Source organism: Tripterygium wilfordii, chromosome 13, assembly GCF_013401445.1.
Source record: "Tripterygium wilfordii isolate XIE 37 chromosome 13, ASM1340144v1, whole genome shotgun sequence".
Lineage (NCBI taxonomy): Eukaryota > Viridiplantae > Streptophyta > Magnoliopsida > Celastrales > Celastraceae > Tripterygium > Tripterygium wilfordii.
Genome location: NC_052244.1, coordinates 9453229 through 9480022, shown reverse-complemented (window position 1 = coordinate 9480022; position 26794 = coordinate 9453229). Strand labels below are relative to the sequence as shown.

Here is a 26794-nt window from a genome sequence, read left to right as displayed (position 1 = left end):
GGTCGGCTAATGAAAGACGAGGAAAACATTGCTGGCCTTTGAACAACATGAAAAGGAGTTGTAAGTTCATAGTTAAATATGTCTAGCTATGGAAAGTAGCATTTCATGGCACCTCTCCATGATGGATTCACAGCTGCTAATTAATTTTCATTAATTTTATGCTAATTATATATCCAGGCACTAAAATAGATGCATCTTGCTCTTGCTCTTGCTCTTGCCATTGCCTATCTTTTACGGCCTGTTAGGAGTTTTGTAGGTTAGTATGACATGCCCCACTAAAGGAGAGTTGACATAATGTTTAAGAGTCCTGATCAAAGATTTAAGGAATAACCACAACCACGTATTTAGATGAACAATGCAAATTTTTTCTAATTATGAAAATTAATATATTGTAAATACATTTTAATTAGTTTGATATAATTTCTCATAAATAATTATTAAATCAATTTGAAAATCAAAATAATATCTCTGTATCACAGTATGTGAAACTTGAACAACGAACTTGAAACAAATAACATATGAATGCAACAGTTAAAAAAATATCAATTAAACAAAAAAAACCCGCGCTATGCGCGGGATTTTGACTAGTTGGATTATATGTACAAAGAAATTTAAATCCAACAGCTGCATAGAAACAGGATGGGCCGCAACAGGCAGACATTGATCGTAACAAACAAAAAACTTTAGCCAAAATCCGGCTCAAATTGTCCATTAAAAGAACTCTAAAATTAGCCTATTTGATGCAATTTATTTTGGAGCTTATAAATTAGTTGGAGAAATTGCACCAAACATCCAAAAACGCTAGCTTATAAGATCTAAAATGGTTAAAAAAAATAAACTAATTTATTAGTTAACATAATATTTTTTTTTATAACTTATAAGTTAACTTGTTTTTTAGTTAACGTTGAAATTTAAAAATAATTAAGTACTACTAAACGGAACGAACATTACATTTTTACATGAAAATCCATGTCCACTACTCTTTGAATGTACACTAGATAAATTCATGGGTTCACGTAATAACTCATAAACTACAATGTCATACAAATACATGGAATTCTATGTACGGGCTTAGATTTACATTACAAGTGGGTAAAGGACCATTTCTTTGTCAAAAATCATGAACTCACTTGTGAATTGGGTTCTACCCACTTATTTAGAAACCAAACCAAACCAATTAACATTCACATTTCTTTTCCATTCTTGAGTGAAAAAGTGATCAACGTTTTCTTTTGACTGTTAAGGATGACAAAAGCATTGCGATTGTGATGACATGCTACAAGAACATATATAATAGTTTAATTTGAATAATCAAATCAACAATAATTGCAAACATAGACAGATAACATAGATAAAATGAAAAGACGAAACACTACTCATTGGATCATTGATTTATTTAGTTTGATTCATTAATGGAAAATTTTGGCAAAAACATCAAAAACAAAACAAAGAGGGGGCCCCAAAAAACCCATTAAATAGACCAATAGGGAGGCTCGCGTGGGTCGACCACCGGCTCGTGATTCGGTAACCGACCACACCCTAAATTGTTGCCATTTGTATGCAGTGCAACCTAAACACCATCATTCATGCTCAAAAGCTACCACTACTGACTAATACTTAAGACTATCACCTCATTTTTATTATAAATTCATGTAAAACATTGAATGTTTTCTAAATTCATGTGAAACATTGAATGTTAATATATCTTACATGTGTGTTTATAATCAATAACTATCCCATATAACATATGGATTGAAGATAAAATGAGGGTCATAAATTGGGAGTCTGTAGTATTGCTCTATCAGAAATCAAAAGCTATATACCTCACAATTTTTATCATTATCTGTGTATTATATTTTCATTAATTAGAAACATATATATATTTTTGACAAATTGTTTTTTGTAGGTTGTTGATGATCATGTTCATGCTGTGTTGTGTCTACAATATTCTTGGCTCACTCAATCTTCCACTAGCTGTGTTTTTCCCTTTTCTATTTCTCGAAACCTCCATACTTGTCCAAGTGCAAGGCAATGATTGTCAAGTGGACACCAAGTCACCAACCTCTTTTTCACACGTCCATTATTTTATAAATACACTTTTTTTCTTAGCAAAATTCTTTCCATAGATAGCTTTTATCTTTGTTTGATTTGCCAAGTCTCACGTCACTTAAGTGCAAAGATTGCGCTATTAATTAGTTTTTTGTTGTTGCAAACAAAACAATAACCAAATAAGCACTAATATGTACAAATGGACTTCTAATCTAATGTCTCAAGCTATTCTTTGAGAGACGAGTGCGAGATAATTAGGGAGGGACGTTTCGGAATGATTTCAATAAAAATTCACATATTTTTCTATTGAAATCTTCTCGAAGTCTCTCTGGAGTACAAATAAACACTATTTTTTTTTGATAATTTAATTAAAATACTATATAAGTATGCTCTTTGAACATCCGAATATGAGTGTAAACTACGATAATCAAACCCGCACGAATAAAAGTTTTCCACTTGATAACAAAATAAATTGGGACAAAACGCTGCTCACGACTACAAATGTATTCATCAACTAAACTCTTACTAAGGTGGTTGGTTGGAATAAACACTCCGCTTATATATTTTATTCCAATAATATCATATATATGTAAAAAGGGACCTCCAATTATGTCTTAATCAAGTAAGGTTGTTAGTTGTTAGTAAAGAGAGTAGGATAGTGTGTTGTAAGCCAATCAATAGGTTGATTGTGAGTTGCCAAGTGGAAGTGAATTACATGATTTCAATCCGGCCACTGCATCATCTATGACTGTGTTTTGACCTCCAAAATCCAAATGATAATGACAGAGACTAGACTTAGTCAAAAACTCAAAATTTATTTACTTTAGCTGGTGAGCACTCGTACATTTCTGTGTATCACAATGGGTTTGTTTGGGAGTGCTGTCAACTGCTGTGAGGTGTGGTACGGTGCTGTGAGTTAAAAAACTGTGGTGCTGTGTGGTGTGTTGGAACGCAAAAAGCTGTTTGGCGCATAACATTTTAAAACTGTGGTGCGGTGCTGTCAACCGTAATTTCGCGTTTTACGTATAAAAATAATTAATAATATTAATTTATATTAATATTATTATTTATATTAATATTATATTACTATTATTAATTATATTAATATTAATTAATCATATTAATATAAGTAATCATATTAATATAAATTAATCAAATTAATATAAATTAATAATATTAATATAATTAATAATATTAATATAAATTATTAATATTAATATGATTAATTATATTAATATAAATTATTAATATATATTAATAATATAAATTATATTAATATAAATTAATTTGATTAATCATATTAATATATTAATATACTTAATCATATTAATATATTAATATACTTAATCATATTAAAATATACTTAATCATATTAATATAAATTAATCATATTAATATAAATTATTAATATTAATATAAATTAATAATATTAATTTAATTAATCATATTAATATACTTAATCATATTAATATACTAAATCATATTAATATAAATTAATCATATTAATATAAATTAACGAAATGTTTACATTGCATAATAGTTTAAAATAAAGTAGTTTACATCATTTGATGACGTTGGTAAATAAAAAAAAAAAAGTAATCTAGTACGATGCAAACATTTCAGCCGCAATCATATCGCGAAGAGCTGCCATCTCTAGTTCCTCACCAATGAATGGTTGGTGCTCCGAAGTGCTCGCTCCAACTTGGCTGGTACTGGCTTCCATGCCTGAGACATGAAGAGTGTGGTCATCATCACTATATGCAGTGAAGTCCGGGTCATCCAATGCGCGTAATCGTATGAAATTATGTAAAACTGCGCAGGCAACCACGATCTTCACTTGAGTGCGAAATGAGTAAGGGGGCATTGTTGATAAAATGTGCCACTTATTTTTTAGCACACCAAATGTGCGCTCAATAACCGAGCGGAGAGATGAGTGAGCATGATTAAAGGCTTCCCGTGGTGTCGATACATCGGGACCATTTCGGAATACCTCTAGATGGTATCTCTGTCCCCTATACGGTGCTAGATATCCACTTTGATTCGGATATCCTGAATCAACCAAGTAATATTTTCCTGTAACATATTAGGACAGTTAATGTTACTTACTAATGAATTTTACATTGCATAGTAGTTTATAATAAATATGTTCATATGCCTCACCTGGGGGAGGGTGGGGAAACTTTGAGTTTCCATTAGAGAGAACTGTACTAAAAATTCGCGAATCATGCGCCGATCCCTCCCAACCCGCACACACATATGTGAATAACATATCAAAGTCACATGCCGCCATCACATTCTGCGTGGTCACGCCTTTTCGCCCAATGAATCGTGTCCGATCATCATTAGGGACTGATGCATGAATATGCGTACCATCAATTGCCCCAATGCAATCCCGAAAATATGGAAAATATATCTCGTTATCTTCTATGTACTTCGGGACTGTCGAATATGTTGGATCCCGTGGTCTAATAATATCGTCTGACATCCGAATCAAACTGGCCAATACATTATGAAATTGGCGATGGACTGTTTCCCCAGAATGTTGGAATCTATCCTGCACCGACCGATTGCCGACACCATTTCCAACAGTGTAAACAAACATTCCGACTATTTCTTTGACACTAAGCTCACGAGATGCTTGAAGGCCATAACTCGTGCTTAATTGTCTACACAAGTCCCTGAACACACTCCTATCCATCCTCAAAACAGACAAACATTTGATTCTGTTACCACGTAACAAGTCTGTCATGTACATATGGCCTGTGTAGCATGACCTCCAACAAGGTATTCGTGGAATATGAGACATAACCTCACTGGCCGCAATAATTGCGACCCCCGTAATAGCCGCAAGTTCTTCCAAAATAAAATGATCAGTTTCATCGGCATACATATCCATCTCCTGTTAAGAGCAATGAAATATATTAATGTTAATATTTCTTACCACCATATTCAGATTTAACACAATTGCATGGAATAACAGCACACCTAATTATAAATTCAGCATTTCACATTGACATTTAATTCGAAGCATAACTTCATAAGTATACTTACTGAAAAGATAAAACAAAATGTCAAAATCTAGAAAATTGAACAACTCAAATAATTTTTTTTAATAGTCTAAACATAAAATGATTGAAAATTGAAGCTTAATTTTTTTTTCTTCATTTGCTGCCCCCTGCACCACCCCCCTGTGCGTCCTCGTACATCATCTTCAACCACGCAAGCTGCCAGTCCCTGCGTAACATTGCAGTAAAGTACTCACGGTGGTCTTTGTTATGGAATAGTTTCAGAGCAAACAAAAGCAAATCTCCCATCTCAGCGGTCTCTGGAATTTCCTCTAGAATACGCATACACTCAGCAATTTCAGCTTTAGCACCTGAAACAGGGGTACTGGCTATAGAATGAGATCGGCTATTCACAGTAGACACTAAGTTTCCCAAGGACTTGCTAATGTCTTCGCGATAGTCAGATGCAGATGCCCTACGCTTCTTCTTTCCACGGGTCCCTGATGTGCCTGACCTCCTCCTAACTTGACGAAGTGGTGGAGTGGGAGAGCTAGTTACTTCATTACTTTGCTCAATGTTGATGTCAAACTCTGGATCAGGAGAGTAATCAGAGGAGATGTGAAGAGAATCCACATTTTCTCCTATGCTTGACTTTCGCATTTGATCATTATGGTTCACAGCATTCTCGTTTGATGCTCCTGCAAAAAATGCAAATTCACCAGTGGCCATAATTCCATCAAAGAGTGTCTCCAACTGCTCAAGGTTTTCAGGTCCCTGGATTCGAAACTTGGCAACCTTTTTGTCTTCCTGAAATGTAGTACAAGAAAGTTATGTATTATAATGCAGTCAAAAAACATGTTATTTAGCATTTACATAGCTATATACACATGTATTAAGTGCAAGCTGCTTGTAATTTCAATCATCCCCAACTGATCCTAATTCCTAGCAGCCTACTTAAGTGAAAACACCTACCATAACTCCTGACCCCACATTTAAAGCTTTATATCAAGGGATCCAACATATCAGTGCCTTGTGCTCATGCTCCTAAATTGTACAGTTACCACTAATCTTTCACAGAAAAGAGAAGAAAAGAAAAAATAAAACAGGCAAAAAGAAATCTAAAAAGTCGAACAAATAATTGAGGTAAAACTGAAGAACACAGTCTTTTCAGCTAAATCCTTGAGATAGAGTTGATTTTGTGCAACAACTCATGTACCCGTTAGGCTTCATGTATAGGTCAAATGGGAACAATGGATCAAATAATTATGTATACAAAGTGTGCGATTCAGCAAGCAGGCAATTTAAAAAAAAAATTGAAGCAGATAGGAAGAAGAAAAAACAGATCTAAAAGATTTTTAGGGTCATGGTTCATCCTAGTTGCCGTTTCTCCCTTTTTTCCTGCCTTAAAAAATAACCAAAGTCCAAACTTATCATTAAACTGAAAAACTAAAGGACAGAACTTATGCTCCTTCTGATCAAGTTTTAATTTTAAATTGAATGGGATAATTGAAATTACAAGCAGCTTGCACTTATTGGATGCATAGAACAATGCATTCACAGCTAGCAACTTATATACAACAATCAATATAGTGCATCATCATTTAATGTTCGAGCCATTGTCCTATATGCATTCAAAGATTACAGCTTCTGCATCTGTCCTATAAGCATCATAAAATTCACTTTCAGGTCCAATTTATTGACATATATACATTCAGAGTGAGCAAACATTGAGTAAACTTTATCGAAATTGACATATGTTTGATATCGTGGCCATTAACATTAACAGATTACATTACATTCACATAATCATCAAACTTACCTGAATTCTTCTCTCCCACCAATCATTGTCCGCCAGAATAGTGTTACGAACATTGTCCCATCCAGTCCCAGTGTCATGAATACGCAGCTTCTTCCACAATTTGTACTCCTTCTTCAGATTATCCCATTTGTTCTTAAACTGTGGTTGATCATATCGCTTCCCGGTTTTATCAAAAAAACCAGCAACTATCTTCTGCCAACCTTCTTTGGTGAAGTGTGAACCAGGCCTACGCCCTTCCTTTAATTGTTCGACACAAAGATCAACAAAAACTTTGTTTGGGCAGAATCCCAATTGGCCTTGTCTGCAGCTTGTGTTGATGGTGCAAGAGGTGTGGTATTGCTCATACTACGTGGCAAGGCCCATTTGTATAACTTAGACACAAAATAATATGCTACGGCACACAATTGTACAATAATTGAACAAAAAAAAAAATTTGATTGGCATACCAATGATATAAATAACCAGCATTTAGAGAAAAAAATATAGGTTGCCATGAAGGAATTTGGATCTATAAACAAATGAATCATTACAATCACACAAACACAATGCAAGCAATTATAAATTTCCACTTAAATATGTTGTCTTTTGCTACGACAGTCTCATGTTCTGCATCATCGTAAACATTGAAATACAAGGATTGCAATAAGCACCAACAGTAAAACAAGCAAATCATAATCCATATTGCAGTTTGGTTCAAAAATAGTAACTATAAATTTTCTTCTTAGCATAAGATTTGGTACTCTGTAGAAATAAATTGTTCAAAAGTACTCCTCCCTCGTAACGCAAGCCGGACATTTTTTATTCAAGGATCCCACCTCAGCAGCTTCCTTCTTAGGATTATCCCCTGAGGCAAGCATTAGCACACCAACAGCTTCTATTTAGGTTGTAGGATAAGATGCGGGAATTAATACCCTAGACCCTAAATCCATGACACAGAGTGTCAAATGGTTAGCTTTACAACCCAGATAGAGCTAACCTGTCAATGAGGATCATGTTGGGAAAGGGAAGTTCGGGAGTAAAAAAGGGGTGATATCTGAATTGGGTTTGAGTGGGATTCTCTTGGAGATCCACAGAAGCACCAAGGCATCCCAAACAAAAAACTGCAACAATAGAGCACTTCGAAAATAAAGAACAACAAAGCAGCTAGTAATACTAATTTTTTATTCAAGGATCCCACCTCAGCAGCTTCCTTCTTAGGATTATCCCCTGAGGCAAGCATTAGTAAACCGACAACTTCTATTTAGGTTGTAGGATAAGATGCGGAAATTAATACCCTAGATTAGGAATCGATAAGTCAAGAAAGAATGAGCGGGAGGGCTAGGTTGAAGACATTCACATTTGGAGAAAGCGTATGCAAATTGTCTCAAACAATTTCATTCAAGCAAATAAGAAATCAAGCCCTAACCTCACGAAATCAAGCCCTAACCTTGCGAACAACAAAAAGGGAATTCAAAATAGAAGGAGCTAATTGTGTAATACCTGATAATCGGAGTTGAGATGTGATTCTCCAGCTATACGTATCAGTCCAAGCTTCGTAACGGGGTGAAGCGTAGCTACCGCTGTGCCTGAACGCTTCTCGTGGAGAGCTTCCCGTGGTTGCGCCTGAACGCTTCTCGTCGACAGCTTCCCGTGGTGAGGTGTTCGTACGATTTAGGTGAACTGATGAATTTGGGTTTATCGTGGACTCAAACGTCGTTTAATGAGCTGCAGGCCGCAACACAGCTACTGGGCTCACCAAACATGCAAAGCTACCGTTGCGGGCCGTTACGGTAAGACACAATTGGAACGCGGGCCTTTAAACGTGTTGCCAAACTGGGCCAATATATTCTCTCCGCGTCTTTATCCACGCGTTTGTCGGCGAGCGGACTTCTAGGGCCCCCAGTTTGACTTTCTTCGGACCAGAACCCACGACTTTTACAAAGAAATTGGAGTTTGGTAGCCCCACCAGCTATTTCACACGCTCTCCGTCGTGTGGGACCTCCACTTCTCGCTTTTTTAGTGTAAACTAATTTTGTAAGTTTGTTTTTCTATCATACATGTGATAATCCCATAAAAAATATATAACCCTCAGTTTTATTATGGTTTATTGGAATAATTAGATTTCATGTTCACATTTTTGATTCACATGTGAGAATTGTTGCGTGTATATGAACACGTGTGTGTGATGATGATTCATGAGGCCAGAGAGCTTGAGCTTTGGATATGTGGAGGATTCTGGCTGTAACATGTGTTATGATAGATAGTAGTAATCCTAACCATAACCTAAGTGGCACCATGATAGCTTTGTAGGTATGGGTGTGTTTGTTGTGGTTTGAGAATGATGTGCATATTATTTATATAGGATTAAGGTTTTACGTTCTTCTTCCTCAATCATGGTGTCCACCGTTGGGACATGGAGAGGAAATAATGCTATTAACTTTTACAAATATATACCATACATACATACGTAGTTGAAATTTGACAAATTACGAAAAAAATAACATTCAAGGAGAATTGTGTTTAGTTGTAAATGATGAGGAATCATAAATTGTTAACCTATGTAAATGTTTTTTTTTTATCATTGAACCAACTCAGTTGTTCATTGGACAATTGATTAATAAACCTGAGTCAGCCTTCGCAACTCTCATGGACCAATAGATGCCTGAGTAATACCCAAACGTTGTAGTATGAAATCAAGATTAATCAACTTTCACAGAAGGATCTTAAACAATAAAGGGTTCACTCCAATCAACTCGACCACCTTGAATGCATGATTTAATTTATTTTGGGATAATAACTGAGATCGAGCGTACTAACAAATTCGCAATTTTAAGATCTCAAATGTAGCCCATTGGGCGCCCACAACTTATGTATTATGGATGCCCGTATAAAGAGACTCTCCCCTCGAATGTGTATCTTAAGGTCATTTTTTTTAACATTATCAAGTGCTGAACATACTTTAAACGTTTTTAATCCCAATGATATATGGCAACCACAAAAAATGGTACTCGTATTTTAGTAAATGAAAGAAGTGTGAACCATACATGCAATGATAATTATATATGGATTCAATTCACACACCAAAAATCAAACTTCTGGTCCAAAAAAGGAGCCAAATCGTCGACCACTTAAAATTCAAACATTTCAGCTCCAAATAATTGATATGTGAACGTGAACTACGGTTTGTTAACTTTATCTTTCTTCAGTACATGAATTAGTACAATATTATCACATACATCAGACTAGTAAGCAGTTTTTTTCTTCCTTTTTGCTTGAATTGGTGGATATTTAAGGTCAAAGGAGCCGAAGTAGAAAATATCACCTGACTAACAATCCGAACACATAAGGAGCTGGGAGCTGATAGGCCCCACAAGGAGAACGGAACAACATGTAGTTCCCACGATCCGGAACCATAAACCCTAAACTTCTCAACTCAAAAGTTAATATTTACAAATCGAGGTAAAAACTTGTAACCACTACAAACTGGGAATTAATGTGGGTGCCCGTGCGTAGGTATTAAAAATTATGCAATAATGGTTGTTAATTTCAAGTGAAAAGAATATGAATTTATATATAATTAGTGTTTGATTGGGTCCACATATATATATATATATATATATATATACATACACATACATACATACATACATACATGAATTCTCTCTTAAGGGTAATTTCACTTAAATCAACGGTGAAAAAGGTGTTCCGTATTCTACAACCTTATGTGAATCCCTCATATATATATAGAGAGGAATTCTCTTATGAGGTCTTAACTTTTAGGGTTCAAAACCTTTTTACAAAAATTTAGAAAAAATATATATTTATTTTGATCGGTCTTATGAACTAAAAGAGATTTTTTTTATTTGAAACAAAAATTAAATTTAACATGAAAAGTGCATGATAATTCTGGATTATTGGATATAAATAAAAAAATTTCATACACTTTATAGATTGCGTTTGATTTTTGTTTCAAACAAAAAAATATCATTAGGTTCATAAAATCGATTAAAATACGAATATATTTTTTCTAAATTTTAAAAATATTTTGAATCCTAAAAATTAGTTACTCATTTTATATGTATATACACACACGGCTGGAAATAGGTCATTGTTACTAGTGTGCTACGGTTTTAGCTCACAAGACAATCTCCTAAGGGTAAGCTAGTTAATTAAATGAAACTTGAATTGTAATATATATATTTTAAAATTATCGAAAAAGACATCATAGGAATTTACCTTCTTAAAATTCGATATAAATATAAACTCTGACCGTCACACCTGAACTCTAATCCCCAAATAGTCAAAACACAACAATAAACTATGATTGCACCATATGGTTTAAAGTGAAATACTATGTCTATCTGTTTAAAAAAAAAAAAAAAAATTTTGGCGTGTCAAATGTCCAGCAACAGTCAAAGGAACAGAAAATTCGTGCAAGCTAAAATTATTTGTCTTTGACTATATGATTTTTCCTATGATTATTTTGTTTATTTGTTTTCTGGTTCCTCTATGAATTATATGATTAGATTTCAAAATTCAGAGTGGTATTTATTAAAAAGTAGGGGTTCTTTAGCCATTGATACGGCTCTTGGAACTGTATATGAGCCACTAACTAAGAGAGTTATATATATATATATATATATATAGTACTTAAGTTTGGATATAATTGGTAGCTTTCAATATGAAAAAAAACCTTGGATTTCTTAGAAATATAAAAAATGAAGACTTTTTGTGGAAGTATAAAAAATGGTTCACAAAAGCTATAAATTATAATTAACATAACATCACACTTATCCGATTACAATATTGGGCATTTCAAAATTCAAACTATACATATAAAGATAAAAATAAATAGTAGTTTAGTTAGTGCAACTGTCACCAAATTTAAGGCAAGTTCCCATGAGCCCAAAGGGGAAGAAGCTTTATAATATTACTTTACAAATCAATGGATTAATTGAAGGCTACAAGCCCTAACAATCTTGTCGGAGATCGAGAGTTCGATTTTAAACTAATACAATTATTTCCAAGTGATTTGCGCAGGGGCTCGACCCAACTAACCTATCAAACAAGTTTGCGCGTGTCTAGTCTGATTCGAGTTTGGGTTTAGTTGCCTGTCAAAAGAAGACCTACTGAGTTATTCTCGGTTACCAACAAAAAAAAAAACCCTTCACAAGAATTATAACTTTCTTTACAAAATAACCTTATTTGTGCATATAGAGGCAAATTAAAGCCCACAATAACCTACCAGAAACCAAAATGACAACACAACAACTCACATTGTTCATGCATATTATAAAGATATCACATAAAATCTTATTTTTATCCTTTTTCACTTAAAAAAATATGTGTTTTCTTCAAGATTCTTGATTTATTTACTCTCTGTGACCACTAATAACAGCCAAATTACAAGCTGGCCCCAAAAGAAGATTAAAAAGTTACATTGGTGTCCCAAGAATATTCTTGATCCAAAACCATTCTTGGGCACTGAGGACCCCAATCCCAACTGGTGAAGTCATCATCCCACAAACCCAATTGGCTCTTATTGTTGAAACCACAAAGCCACTCAAAGTCTGGACTTTGCAATTCTTGGAGGATGTTATTATTATTTAAACCAGAAGAACAAGAAGAAGATGATGATGGAATCAATATCTCATCAGCCTCAATCAATGGAACTTCATCTGTGCAGAAACTATGGATCATCTCCTCCATTGGATCAAACATTAATGTGCTCTTCTCTTCCTCTCTCATGACTTCAATGATTGCTGATTCTAATGATGTCTCTGCTGCTTCCTTCTTATTTTCTTGCTGCTTCTGTTCTTGTTGTAATTGCTGCTGTGGTTCTTCAATGGTGGAGAGTGGCTTGTGAGTCAGAGGATCAATGCCCATTTTTTTCAGCTTTTTCTTGATATGTGTGTTCCAATGATTCTTTATCTCATTATCAGTCCTTCCCGGTAGATGTGAAGCAATTTTTGACCATCTGCCAAAAAAAATAAAAATAAATCATCAATCAACTTTACCAAAATTGGTTTTAACTAAAAAAACAGAGTATGGAAGAAGAGGAGGTGCATAAACAGGGGATTTAATTCAATAGAGTAAAAAATAAAACCTGTTGCCGAGCTGAGCATGAAGATCAATGACCATTTGCTCTTCATAGTCTGACAGAAGACCTCTCTTCAAGTCTGGCCTTAAATAGTTTGTCCACCTTAGCCTGCAACTCTTCCCACACCTCAACAATCCTGCAATCACATAATTTTTTTTTTAAATTTTTTGTTTCTGTTAATTTCATGGACACTGATTTTAGCTTTGTTTATTTGGAAGCAAATAGGAGTTTAGGGCCACAGGCAGACCTGCAAGCTTAGGAATAGCTCTCCAGCAGCATTGGCCATTGGTGAGGATGAAATTGATGAGTTTCTTGTCTTCCTCTGCAGTCCATGGACCCTTCTTCAATCCAACTTTCTCACAACATGGTTGCCTCCCCATCTTCTCCCTCTCCCTCCCTCTCACACACACAGAGAAATTATACCACAATACAATACTGAGAGAGTACTCTTTGAAATGTATGCAGATAATATGGCTACAATATAGCACTAACAACCACTTTATATACATGATGCTTCCACTCTCTCTTCCCATGGACCTTGGCTACACTTGCTTTTTTACTTTTATTTTTTTTTATTTGTTTCTTATTATTTTATGGTCGAGAATGATAAAGATTCTGGTACTTAGTATTCCAGTATCTCATTAGCTGTGTTGAACACACATGATTCAAGCAAATTCGTAAGCTCCACATGTCTCATATGAGGCACATGAATTCAGTGCGTACAACTTAACATCTGTGATAATTAAGATACCAATTGTGACTCTTTTATGTTTATACTTGGGGTTTCTACAGCAGAGCCCACTGTAAAATCAATATGAGTGTCTAACATTTTTCTTTTATTTTTTTAAAAATTACATTTGTATTTTGATCGGCTTTACAAATCTAATGACATATTTTTTGTTTGAAACAACAATCAAATTCAACATGAAAAATGTATATAATATTTTCGATTTATATCCAACAATTCAGGATTGTCATACACTTTTTATGTTAGAATTTGATTTTTGTTTCAAACAAAAAATATACGATTGAAGTCGTAACACCGATTATAATATCAATACAATTTTCAGATTTTTTTTTTTTAAATTTTAAGTTCCCTTATGAAACTACAATGAGGGCTGTTGTAAAAAAAAATTACAGCAGCCCCATGTCATCCTTACACTTGTGATGCTTCTTTTAAATGTTTGGGTTTTGTACACGTGTAACATGTTGTGGATGACGCGTACGGGGACAGACCTAGTCGGAAAGGGGCTCCTCATCCACTCTTGCTTTGCTTTCGTTTCAAGCGTTGGATTAGCTAGCACTCTTATGGCCCCACACAATGGGGAAAGTATTAAATAAAAACAAATTTAAATCTTTTTATCAAGTAAAAAGTATATATGTATTTTACTGTATATAGATATTACTATTTTTAGTATGTACTAATGTATTATAACAAAATATTAACCTTACTTGGGAATGGTCTGTTGGACAAAAATGTCAGAAAAACATGTGAAAACTAAAATGGTTTTTCACTTGAAACATATGTCTTTTGTAAAAAGTTATTGAAAGAACGTCTCTTGTTTGGTATCTCGTGTGAGCCACCACAAAACTCTATAATAGAGTTTTTCTCCAACCATTTTGATATATAGTTTTTGGGTCATTCATTAAAAATCATTCTAGCATTTTGGAGAGTTCTTGAGAAAGTTTTGATGACAAAAATTTGGTTCGTTATTTGCTTTCGATTGTGCTACAGTTGAGTAAACCTGGGAGAAAAATTTGCATTGAACTTAGGCAAACAATAACCAAAGAATTGATTCTTTGCTCAATCAGTTTCTTTCTGTTTCATATACACTTGTAAGTATCAGTGGCGTACCTGAGTCTACGGAGGCCCTGGGCGAACTCTAAACAGGGGGCCCTCTAAATTTTTTTTGTAGCGATTATCATATAGTTAAAGTCTAACTCCAAAAAAAAATATTACTTAAATATAACTCGTTTAGCATTTTGAGATGCAAAATCACTAATTACATTAGTATAATCAACCTTTTCCGCCAAATCACTCTCAATAGACAACATAGCTAACACATTTAGCCTTTCTTGCGACATGGTGGACCGAAGATATGATTTTACCAATTTCAACTTTGAAAAGCTTCTCTCTGCGGAGGCTACCGTTACCGGAATAGTTAACAATATTCTATATGTAATCCATGTATTTGGAAAACCACCATCAAGCAAATGATTTAATATTTCAATAGGTTTTTTTACTTCTTTAGGCAAGATGTTACACAAAACTTTTAATTCTAAAGCTAAATCTCTTGCATCAATATCATAAAGATTATCACACTTCAAAAAATTCTCAAGTTTAGTGCAATACGATATCAAACTTTCATTAATAGAATGTAACTTCTTCAAATCAAACAAAAATCCAAAAGTCTCTCCATATAATTGAAGTTGTTCAAACCTACTTCTAAAAGAAGAAATCGAGATTGCAAACACCAAAGAAATCATAAAGATAAGAAAACAAAAACCCTAGAAAATCAAAACTCAAAGAAAGAATTCCCTGCAAGTGCAACTCTCAAGACTCAAGTCTCAAGTCTCAGGCTCTGGCTCCTTCTAGTTCTAAAATCTCAAATGAAACCAAATCAATGTTGAAACAGGAACTCGAAAGTCGGAAGTTAGTGTCATATCCTGATCTAATTTTACACTATTCATAGTATCTTATCGTGGTGGTTGAGGTGGAGTGAACCTCTGTGTTGGTGAATCGGTATTTGAAGAGAATAAAATTAAAGTGTGAATAAATATTTTAATAAATGGGGAATTTTAAAAGAAAATTTTTGGAGTAAAAATTACTTAAATCAGATTTAAATTTGATTTGTTATGAATTTTGAAGTAAATTGTAACAATTTAGTTGGGGGTGTTTTTGACAGGTGGGTGTTTTTGATAAGTCAAAGTTGTTATAAAAGAAAACTTAAAATAAAAAAAATAAAATAAAAATTCTTACGCATTTTCTTCTCTTCTTCCTTTTCTCTCTCCCGTACATCTTCGTTACTATTCATTTTCTGAGTTCGACGACGGTGAGCGACACCACCGGTGTCAAAAGAAGCGTATTGACGAGACGAGTCTAACCCAACTTGAATCACGTCGATCGGAGTTGTGGTTTGGGAGATATCGGAGTTTGAAGTTCCGATTTCCTCGGATTTCTTTTGGTCGATCCGGCCGATTCCGGCAACGGTTTGACGTGTTTCAGGTACCTATGAGTTTATCTCATCGAGTTCTTCAATTTGATATAAGATTTGACAGGTTTGGGTGGTCGGATCGTCGGCGATGGGGTTAAATGGGTTTCCGGCGAGTGGACCGAGTCAGGCCGAGTTGACTCGGTTGACCGGCGAGTTAACTCGGCTGGGTACTATTTGACCCGGTTCGGTACTATTTGACCCGGTTACAATTTGACTGTTGACTTTGACTCGGTTACTATTTATACGTTGACTTTGACCAGTACTATTTGGCCGTTGACCATAGTTGACCGACCGTATTTTTACAGTATTTACATATATTGTGTTTTTCGGTGTAGACGGTGGTCACGGTTGAGATTCGGAGCGGGTTAACTTTTGGAGTTAGGGGTTGTCTGGGACGCGTGCTTGGTTTTAGCACTCTGATTTCCAGGTAGGGGTTTCCTTACTCTTGCATGTGGCTTTAGAGTTCCGGTTTACGGACTCTGGTGATATTATGGTTTTGTCGGTTTCCGGGGGTGGAAATACGACCTATTTGCATGTTGATTTATATTCCCTGTTATATATATCACTGTTGGTATGTTTTCTGAGAGTGAGGTGATTGGAGGTGTTGGATATGGATGTGGATGTGGATGTGGATTGTGGGCCCATATAGGCGCCCAAATGATCAGATATGGATTTCTGATGGATGATATATATACATATACAGACCGGATATATACCGGTGGACCGTCTGAGATGGGGTGCATCACAGGGGACGCCCTCTGGTGTAGGCTATGCTATCGGGATACCCGATCCTCATCCAGTTTCGGTGTGGACCTGGATTGGGAGACACCCTACGGGGATTAGGGTGGGTCCAGGGGTGTGATGGATTGTTGGAGATTGATGTGGTGATTACAGTGTTGGATAGCCTTATCGGCTACCATTTCACTTGATTGGATTGGTGTATGGATTTCTGGAGACCAGTGTTGGTGGTTCCAGTGTTGCTTAGCCTGATCGGCTATTGTGCTATTTGGTTGACTCACTGATGGATGTATATTTCCTGTATTGCATACTATGCATTTCATTTCTGGATTTATCATTATTATTTATGGATATTGGCGTTTCCTCTCTACGCCCTACTGAGCTTTGTGGCTCACCCCTCTTCTTTATTCCCTTTCAGGTGAGTTGGATGTAGGTGATGGCGGTCAGCAGCGGGATGCGTGAGCTGGTGTGTAGCATTGGGCTGACTCTTTAGTGGGTGTGGGAACTTTTGTATTGTATTTGTATATATACTATATGGTTTGGTATCGGGTAGATATGTTTTATTATTCCGCTATTGTATATGTATACAGGTGGCTGTACCTTGTGGATAGTATGGTAGTTATTATTATTATTATTATTATGTCTGTTGGGTTTAGTTGTAGATTTGGGATCTGGTTCGGGGGATGGGGTGTCCCCTGCCGGTCACGTGCCTGTGGTATAGGTATACTTCGGTATATCTTAGGAGAGAGGGGCGTGACAGTTAGAGTCGGAACTTGGTCTCGGAAGTCAAAGTTGAAACTCGGAAGTCACAAGTCAGAGTCGAGAAGATAGAAGTAGAATTGAGAAGAAAAGGGAATAAAGAACGGACAATTGGCAATAAGAGCACTTTAGACAACTTAATTGTAAAAAGGTCATGGACATTTTTTAAATTGTAAAAAAGTACAATTTAAGGGTAATTTGGTCATCTGACTTAAGATATTTTTTAGTTTATACCTACAATACCCTCCTTCTTCTTCTTCTTCTTCTTCTTCTCCTTCTCCCTCCAACTATCCAACTTCCTCTCTTTCTCTCATTCTTCTCTACTAAAAGTTATCTCCTTCTTTCTCTTCTTCTTCTTCTTGTTCTCGATCTGAATTTGTTCTTCGTTGCCTTCTTCTCCGTTTTTGGTCGAGTTTCTCCTCTCTTCATCGCCTTCTTCGTCGTTGCTCAATATGGACTGCGTCGAGTTGCTCTGCCTTGTTTTTGACAGATCTGGACGATGCTTCGTTGTTCAATCTGGGCTGTGCTTTGTTTTTTTGCAGATCTGAACTCTGGTTCGTTTTTTGCAGAGATGTATCACTATAGTATCACTATAGTATCACCATAGTATCACCAACACCAAAAAATCACTAAAATGATACAATGAAACTAGTATGCATACTTCATCTTCCTAATTACTTTTCCTTTCTTGATTTTCTTTTCTTGGTTACCTCTCTTATTCGTTTTGGAAAAACATTTACAAGTGCAGAGATGTATCACTATAGTATCACCAACACCAAAAATTCATTAAAATGATGTAATTGAACCAATATGCATACTTCTTCTTCCTAATCACTTTTCCTTTCTTGGTTTTCTTTTCTTGGTTTGTACATCTCTTGCTCGTTTTGGAAAAACATTTACAGCTGCAGAGATGTATCACTATAGTATCACCAACACCAAAAATCCACTAAAATGACATAATTGAACTAGAAAGACATGTAATGCAATCAAATTTACATTCTAACATTTATATCATCATTTTATAAGCAAAAAGATATAAATTGAACACTAAATTGGATCTTCTATTTAAAAGTATCACTATTGTATCACAATTCGTGGAGAGAGAAAATCAAATTTGAGGTTATTTTGGTAAAAGATGATCCCAGTGTACTTTTTTAAAATGATGTTTTAGTGACTGTACTTTTTTACAATTAAGTATAATCTGGTGTACCGGCCTCCAAAAGTCCCAATAAAGAATGAGACTTAATTCTTTTACTTCAATTAGTTAGGCCTCTCAAATTTTCTTGGTTGTTATTGATTTTTTAGTTGGGCCTCTCCTCAAAATTTCATTCTTTCTTGATGGACTTTATAAACTAACACATATAAGGCTTTAAAATGGGCTAAGAGAGTAAGAGGATAGATGGACCACCATATAACTTAACTAATACTATGAAAAATTGGGGGCCCTAAAAATTGGGGAAAATTTGGGGGCCCTGGGCCACGGCCCAGCTCGCCCACGCCCAGGGCCGCCCCTGGTAAGTATGCATGTATGCATTGTTCTTATTTGAAACCATATATATACTTGTTTCTTGTTTGCATATTTATGTCCCAGTTAAACCATATTATATATGTACTATTATTTCTGTACCATTATTATAACAATCTTGAGACATTTTATATCAAAATTATTGTATGATCTGGTGCATATATATTTAATATCAATATCATAGATATATGTATGATCTGGTGCATGTATAAGAGTTGATTTTTGATAAAAATAGCATATATATCTAATATATATGCGTTTTATATGATATAGTTATAAATATATTTATCATCTGATATTTAATTCTTATATCAATATAAAATTGAAATTAATTCCTACTACATTGATATCATCACAATTGTTGATTGACTTGTCATTTGTATTGATAAAAGAAGCTAAAACGTGAGCTCTTGTGCAATATAAAATCTGTTCATATTTTATATAAATACGTGTATATATATACACATACACTTATAGCTAAAACTAGTGTTAATAACACGGGTGCCCTGTTTGCTAACCCGATTTCTTCACATGCTCTGCATGGGGAGAAGTCCTATAAGTTCCGCGGTTTGGAGCTCAAGAGGTTTCAGCAAAAGATGTTGTTTTACTTGACCACTTTGAACCTTGCACGATTCTTATGGGAGAAGGCCTGGTTCTCAATGAATTGGAGAAAAAAATCTGATCACCTTTGCTGCGATTGAAGTATGAGCACTCGTACTTTTGTGGAAGTATTATATCCTCAATGGATTGGATAATACATTGTGTAATTTGTTTAGTTTAATTCAAAATGCTAAATCACTGTCGGAGTCATTGGATAAGAAGTACAAGGCCGAAGAAGATGCCGGCATGAAGAAATTTGTGGTCAGTAGATTTTTGGATTTCAAAATGGTCGACTTCAAGTCTGCGATTAGTCAAGTTCAACATCTCCACTTGATTTTCTATAAGATTCACGCAGAAGGGATGGTTGCAGTGATTGAGAAGCTGCCACCTTTATGGAAAGACTTGAAGAATTATCTGAAATACAAGCGTAAAGAGATGGGTTTGGAGGATTTGATAGTGTAGTTGAGGATTGAGAAAGACAACCGTGGTTCATAGAAGATGAATAGAATCCATTCTATGGAGGCTAAGACAAATGTAGTGCAATACACTCATAAGACCAACAAAAGGAAACCAATTGGAATAGTTTCTTCCCAAGGTCCTTGTGATGGTGGTGGTGGCAACAAGAAGTCCAAAGGGACTTGTTTTGTTTACAACAAGCCAGGACACCAAGCTAAAGACTACCATCATCGCGAGAAGAAGAATGTACAAGACAACATGGTTGAGAACGTGGACAAGTACGCTATAGAGCTTGATGTAGTTTTGTCAGAAGTGAACATGGAGGACAACCCAAAAAAGTGGTGCGTTGAAACTAGAGCCACATGTCATGTCTCTTCTAACAAAAATAGTTTTTTTGAATATGTAGCAACTGGTGATGGAAAGCAGCTATTCATGGGCAATTCCTCTGTGTGCAAGATCCTAGGCCACGAAAACTTGGTGCTGAAGATGATATTTGGGAAAGAGTTGGCCTTGAACAATGTGGTTCATACTTCTGAGATTAGAAAGAATCTAGTTTCTAGCTCAATTTGAGCAAGAATATATTTAGATTGGTCTTTGAGTCTAAGTTTTTCCTCACCAAGAGTGGGATGCTTGTGAGTGGGGGTTATTTATGTGATGCATTGTTGTAGGCGGCCTTCTGCGCTGGACATGAGATCTTCCTACTCTGGCCCTTGGGGATAGGAGTGTTTGGGTTTGTGATGTAATGATGTGTATTGTGAGGATGTCTGGACTTGCTGTCAATCGAAAGAATTTTGATATGGGATTTGCGCACCAATCTGGCATGTCATCAAATGAGTTGTGTGCAGTACAGTTGGTTCGAGGGTTGTCTTCCTGAAAATGACTTAAAATTTATCTAGTGTCAAGTGACAAAAGTAAGAGATAGAATACTAACACTAGAATGAGAGTACTTATATTAAACAAAATGAAAATAACACATCACTAGAATGCATTATGATTTTCGTTGGGAATATATCTTGGAACGTATGAAAGAACGTGCTTTACAAGCTAAAATAAACATGATAGCCATAGAGACTACAATTATGGATACCTAAAAAGGAAGTAACTGAGCTAAACTCGCTGATGAGAGTCATGCCAATGTAAAGGATAAAGTTTAGACATATGGAGTCCATGTTTAACGTGTGATGCCTGCAAATCTTGTTTCTTCTTCTCTTTATAGTCTTTTTGGTCTTCATAGTGATCATCATCTCCTGTTTTGTAGACATGATCTTGACACGTCCTAACATGGTTGATGTGCAAATATTTTATCATACTTTTATTATTAAATTCATTATGTTCTCAGTAAGTTTTGATGGAATTAGGTTGATGCTATTTAAATTCCTTATGTTTTTATTGTAGGAGAGTTAGAGCAAATGTACGGAGCAAAGAGATGGAGAAACAACTTAATCGGGCTCAAAATGTATTAGATGGCTGTTCCAGTGCTCACGGGCACTCTAGAGGGTGCAAAATGACATTCAGATGATAGATGGTTGTTTTTTGGGCGCTGCAACGCTAGAAAACTGTGCAATTTCAACTAACACTGTTATTGGGCCGCTCTAGCGGTCACTGACAGGAAAAACTATAAATTTTTATTTCTTTTAGGTTTCTTTGTAAACCCTAGTTTATAAAGGAGGCCACGAAATTTAAGAACACACAATTATTTCCTGGGTTTTTTGGGCTGCAAACCTTCTTCTCTTCGAGCTTTTGCAAGAGTTCAAGGAATCAAGACTTGCTTTTCAACCTCAATTTCATCAATCTCAAAGGGGTTTCTTCATCTTCTTTCTTATGTATTCTCTTTTTGATTTTGTTTTTGTTTCTTGGATGATGGGTTGTGACTAAACCTTATTGATAGAGTGTGATGTAACCTAGTATGAATATTGCAAGTATTTCAATTTATTAAGTGTATGATTTTGATTCAATGATTCTTGTCTTTAATTTTCATGCTTATAGTCTATTGTTTGTTTGATTGATTGACCATCAATTCAATGTTCATATAGACTCATCTAGAGAAGACTAAGGAAAGAACATAATTTACGTGTCTTGGTGGAACTGAAATTAAGGAAATCAATTGTCGAATGTTGAGAACACGATTTACGGGATTGATTGGTTGTTATAGTTCTTTAGATCGTAATGAGTCATTAGCGACGAACATGCTTAGTCCATTATTTAATGATATTTTTTGGCACCGCGAACAAATGAACCAATTATTTAAGAAAGAATCAACCCTTGAATTGGAACCATAATTGTGTGCTTGTTGATTAGATACTTGTAATACGATTGCTAGGTGAAATCATTGCCCTAGTATTCTTCTCTTCTTGATAACAAGAATCTGAATTTTATTTCTTTACTTTCTTATTTTCTTTTATATCGATCATTCTTCCATTTCACTACCTTTTCTCAGTCATACATCACATTAGGTACAATAATTAGATTAAAAGTCTCTGTGGGATCAACCTCATACTTGCATACCCTGTGCTATTCGTAGACTCTTGTGCACTTGTGAGAATTATTACATCACTGGTAGATCATGAGAACTGTCTACTCGCTTATTGATTGAGTTACTGACCCAAAATCCCCCGTAATCTCAACATCTTCAAGTTGTGTGGATCATGCTAATGGATCTAGGTTGTGGTTCTTCTTCATGGAGACCGTTGGAGCACTAAGCACATGTAGCTTATCCCAATCCCCTGGAATGTAGGCTTCACGCTTGCTGTTAATGGAAAGAGGTTAACGATTGTCATTTTTGACTACTTTTGGTTGTTGAACATGGAATGTGGCTTGATGCTCAAAGTGTAAGAGGAAGTTAAATTTGAACTCTAATCATTGTGCAATTGCTAAAGATGTATCTGAGATAATTTAGGAGCATGTGGGTTGTAAATTTTGAAATCTTATGAGCCTCTTCTAAGCTTATGCAGCTAAAATTGAGGTCATTAGCTAACGAATTGTTTTTAAATAGAATAAAATAGCTTCAACAAGAAATCCCTAGATTTTAACTTTTCGCACAAAACTCCTTCAGATTCCTAGACTTCAGCTCAAACAAAATCAGATTCCCTGCGAAATGAACAAACAATTAGTACAATGGTGATTAGATGAGAGTTTCCAATGATGAGCCCCGTACTGCCACATGTCATCAGGTGACTGGAGGTTACTTTTGGTACAAACAATATCGGCCGCAAACCTTCATCTTATTTAAGGAGGGGTTTAAATTTTTTGATTTTTAATTTTGAATGATTAGAGAGAAAGTATGGGACTTACCTAAAAATGAGTGGGCTATGTGATACTTGGAGAGCCAATCTTTATCCTTCTTTTTGACCTGGATCCAGAACAACAATATGCAGTGTATCCTTAGATTGTCTGCGAGTTCTTTCAAACATTGAAGGAATTGCAACAAGATAAGGTGAACCAGAGATCTCCGATCTACCTAGTCACTACCTCAAGAAAGAAGGTTCAGTTCACTTTAGTGTATTTTTACACTTGCTTGGGATACCTTTCGGTATATGTTGCGGATATTGGATTTGGTCCACCGAGTGTAGCCACTCCTAAAGAAATGATTGATGACATGTATGAGGGTAATTATGCCAATGGTAAGAATTCTGCGATGAGAAAAACCTATTTACCAAATAGAATGTGGCTTTTGGATGATGTCATCAAGTTGAACTTTTGCCCTCTCAAGCACAAACAAAAGCAGCATGGGGTATTCTTAACCGTGCTTTACTCGATGTACACTAATGATTGGTTCGACGTCGGTGCTATGTTCATTTTCACATGGGTAATAAAAATTAAGAAAAATAACTCCTAACATGTTTTTTCTAAGGATACATCAAATATTGAATATTTAAGGTAAGAGTGCTAGAAATTAAACCTGGTTAGGCTCCGATACCAATGTTGATTCTTACCTTTCTTGAACATCAAGTATAGAAGAGTGCGTGTCAAGCGATCCTACAACGGAATTCAAACAAGAAAATCATCTCAAATCTCACCAAAAGTGGAGTATAGAAGAAGGGAGAGCACTAGAGTTTGTATCCTCTGACAAAAAAATGTGACAAGAAAGAATAATTCTCTCTTTATAACCTCCTCTATTTATATAAGGAGTAAAAATTCTACTTAAAGTCATACAGAGTTTCTAGTTCATATAGGATATAGTCTCCATCCTTTAATTGCATTAGACTATTATCCCTATACAAATTGTAATCCATATCGTAACTTGAATATGATTTTATCTCTATCCATCTAATAAATTGTGCCTTTAGTTTGGCTCAAGCTTATCATGGGTGATCCAACCGAATCATTTCCAACATGTAGTATCTCAACCTTTTGGAAAAAATTAAAATATTCACAATATAACTTTAGACAGACAATTGTACGACTATAGAATGAACCTTAGGTGTAATTTGGATTCAAAAGGTTCCACCGATAGTAATAGTATCATCTGTCAATAACTGCTATCAAAGAATATAAACACAATCTTAGCTGTCTATAACCTATTGAATATAAAGAACAACATTCTTTCATAAACTTGCTATTGACATGAAGGAACAAATCCAATAATGAAAATTAGATTCCATTATTTGAATTGAAAATTAAACAAGTATTTAGTCTCATGAGATGACATGTAAGCACGTGGACTGACTGAACTAACAACAAATCTAACCGTGGCATGACTCACTAAGGTCAGTGGCCAATTTGGAACATTTGAAACGTCAGAGACTGAATTGTAACATGATCTATCTTTCAATGGCTAAAAATAACATTTACTTGATTTATACCTATTGTCTGATATCTATCACAGTAGGTCTTATTTTCATTGCCTCCATTACCAAATATCAGTAACAAGCTTATATTTTTTCGATCCACTCAACTCTTTTTTCTTTATTTAATCATACTAATCATAACAGATTCCTTAAAAATAATCTTGTCATGATCTTCATAAGGAACCATTCCTGATCATGATCGTCACTTTAGCGTAGTCTTATTCCAATGAAAGCTGATGATTCTTTGGGCCTAAGTCTTTATAGGCTTTCTGTATAACTTATTGAATTGAGCCTCTTCTGCCAGGTCTCTCCACCTTATGTCTGGATTTAGGCTCACATCTAATCCTTAATGGGCCTGATTGCTTGGGTCGACTCAAATCTATTTTTAGGTAGACAATTATACATAACATAAAAAAGTTAATATATATGGTTTAGGAGACTAGAGTATTGTATAATGAATCAAAATGTGTATGTATTATGGAACAAGCCAACTCAGATTTGATTTTCATCAGGTGGGTTGGGGTATGGGTTTTATATAGGATGGTAGGGGATAGGTGCAATTTCCCTCATGTGAGGTCTTGCCTAAAAAAGATGTTTGCACTTTGCATTGATTGTTTCTCTTTTTTTTAGTTGATAAAGAAGAAAAGAATAGGAAAATAAAAACTATAAATTCTACAAATGCTCAAGGTAAACTTGGATTGAGATTTTGACGAAGAAAGATGAGGTATTTGGTCCACCATTCTTGGATTGAGGGGGAAGGAGTGAGGAGAGTATGATGAAAGGGTGGACTTCACCCTCTACCACCCTTATTTATGTGAAATTTCAAATTTCAAATTTCTAATCTCTCAATTTGGAAGTTCTGAGGGAAAGAGAAAATGTTAATTTTTTCTGCTAAATGTGCCCCAGTTTTTTGAAACCCTAGTTGTCGAGTTTTGAACAAAGTCTTTCATTATTTTCTGTCGTTATTCTTATACAAGCTCATCGTGTCTACTGTCAATGGCATGCAAGTGATATGTTGATTCAATTGTCCGAAGAATGAATTATACAATTTTCTAACATAGGATTATTGTCTAAGGTCCATGCTTAACTGAATGGGTTATGGATTGCACATCAAAAAGGTGTCAGCAATTGAGCACAATTTAGAAGGTATAGGGCATTGGTCTTCCTGATCAATGACCAAACTTTTGATTTCGAAAAGTTACCAAAAATATGTGTTTTCGGCTCATTAGCACAATGTATCAAATTGAGAAATTTCTTTTGAACAAATTAACAATTATTTTGAAAATGCATATCTCCTAAAAAGGGAATAATTCCATAGCAGCAATGTCAAAAAAATCAAAAGAATCAATCTATTCAAGAAAGCACAACATATTCTTCCCTTGTTGAAACCAAAACAAAAGTGGAAGACAATCATGACAAGATTAATCAAATCTTATCCAAGAAACTTGACAAGATTAAAGTTGAAGACAATATCCCAAAAATTCACCATCAATTGAATTTTGGTCCATGGTATATCGAAGACATTGAATGATGATTGACTAGCAAAGTCATTTTTTAAATATTTTAGGCAGGTCACATGAAGTTTCCTGTGATTATCAAAGTAATGTTATACCATATTCAACAAACATACAAGTATAACAAATATTTTTTCTTCTAAATCACCAACATCATTTGATGGTGTGAGAAGAGAAATTCTTTTAACCTTATTAGTTTAGGCAATTAGCATGGTAGACAAATGATAATTTATTGATCTCCCAAATTC

At 35.1% G+C, this 26794-nt stretch overlaps 3 protein-coding genes across 3 annotated transcripts; all 3 read right to left on the bottom strand.

The window, feature by feature from the left end:
- Positions 1–3649: 3649 nt before the first annotated feature.
- LOC120012533 (putative nuclease HARBI1) lies at positions 3650–4945 on the bottom strand. The gene is made up of 2 exons (XM_038863979.1): positions 4210–4945; positions 3650–4122 (listed from the first exon to the last, which is right to left on the bottom strand). The coding sequence occupies exons 1-2, from the start codon at positions 4943–4945 to the stop codon at positions 3650–3652; spliced, it is 1209 nt and encodes a 402-aa protein (XP_038719907.1).
- Positions 4946–5210: 265 nt separating this feature from the next.
- LOC120012531 (L10-interacting MYB domain-containing protein-like) lies at positions 5211–10266 on the bottom strand. The gene is made up of 6 exons (XM_038863978.1): positions 10175–10266; positions 8642–8784; positions 8300–8532; positions 7320–7381; positions 6874–7180; positions 5211–5861 (listed from the first exon to the last, which is right to left on the bottom strand). The coding sequence occupies exons 1-6, from the start codon at positions 10264–10266 to the stop codon at positions 5211–5213; spliced, it is 1488 nt and encodes a 495-aa protein (XP_038719906.1).
- Positions 10267–12153: 1887 nt separating this feature from the next.
- Positions 12154–13400, bottom strand: LOC120013644 (transcription factor MYB20-like). Its single transcript, XM_038865525.1, has 3 exons — positions 13200–13400; positions 12959–13088; positions 12154–12829 (listed from the first exon to the last, which is right to left on the bottom strand). The coding sequence occupies exons 1-3, from the start codon at positions 13330–13332 to the stop codon at positions 12280–12282; spliced, it is 813 nt and encodes a 270-aa protein (XP_038721453.1). The 5' UTR covers positions 13333–13400; the 3' UTR covers positions 12154–12279.
- Positions 13401–26794: the final 13394 nt, after the last annotated feature.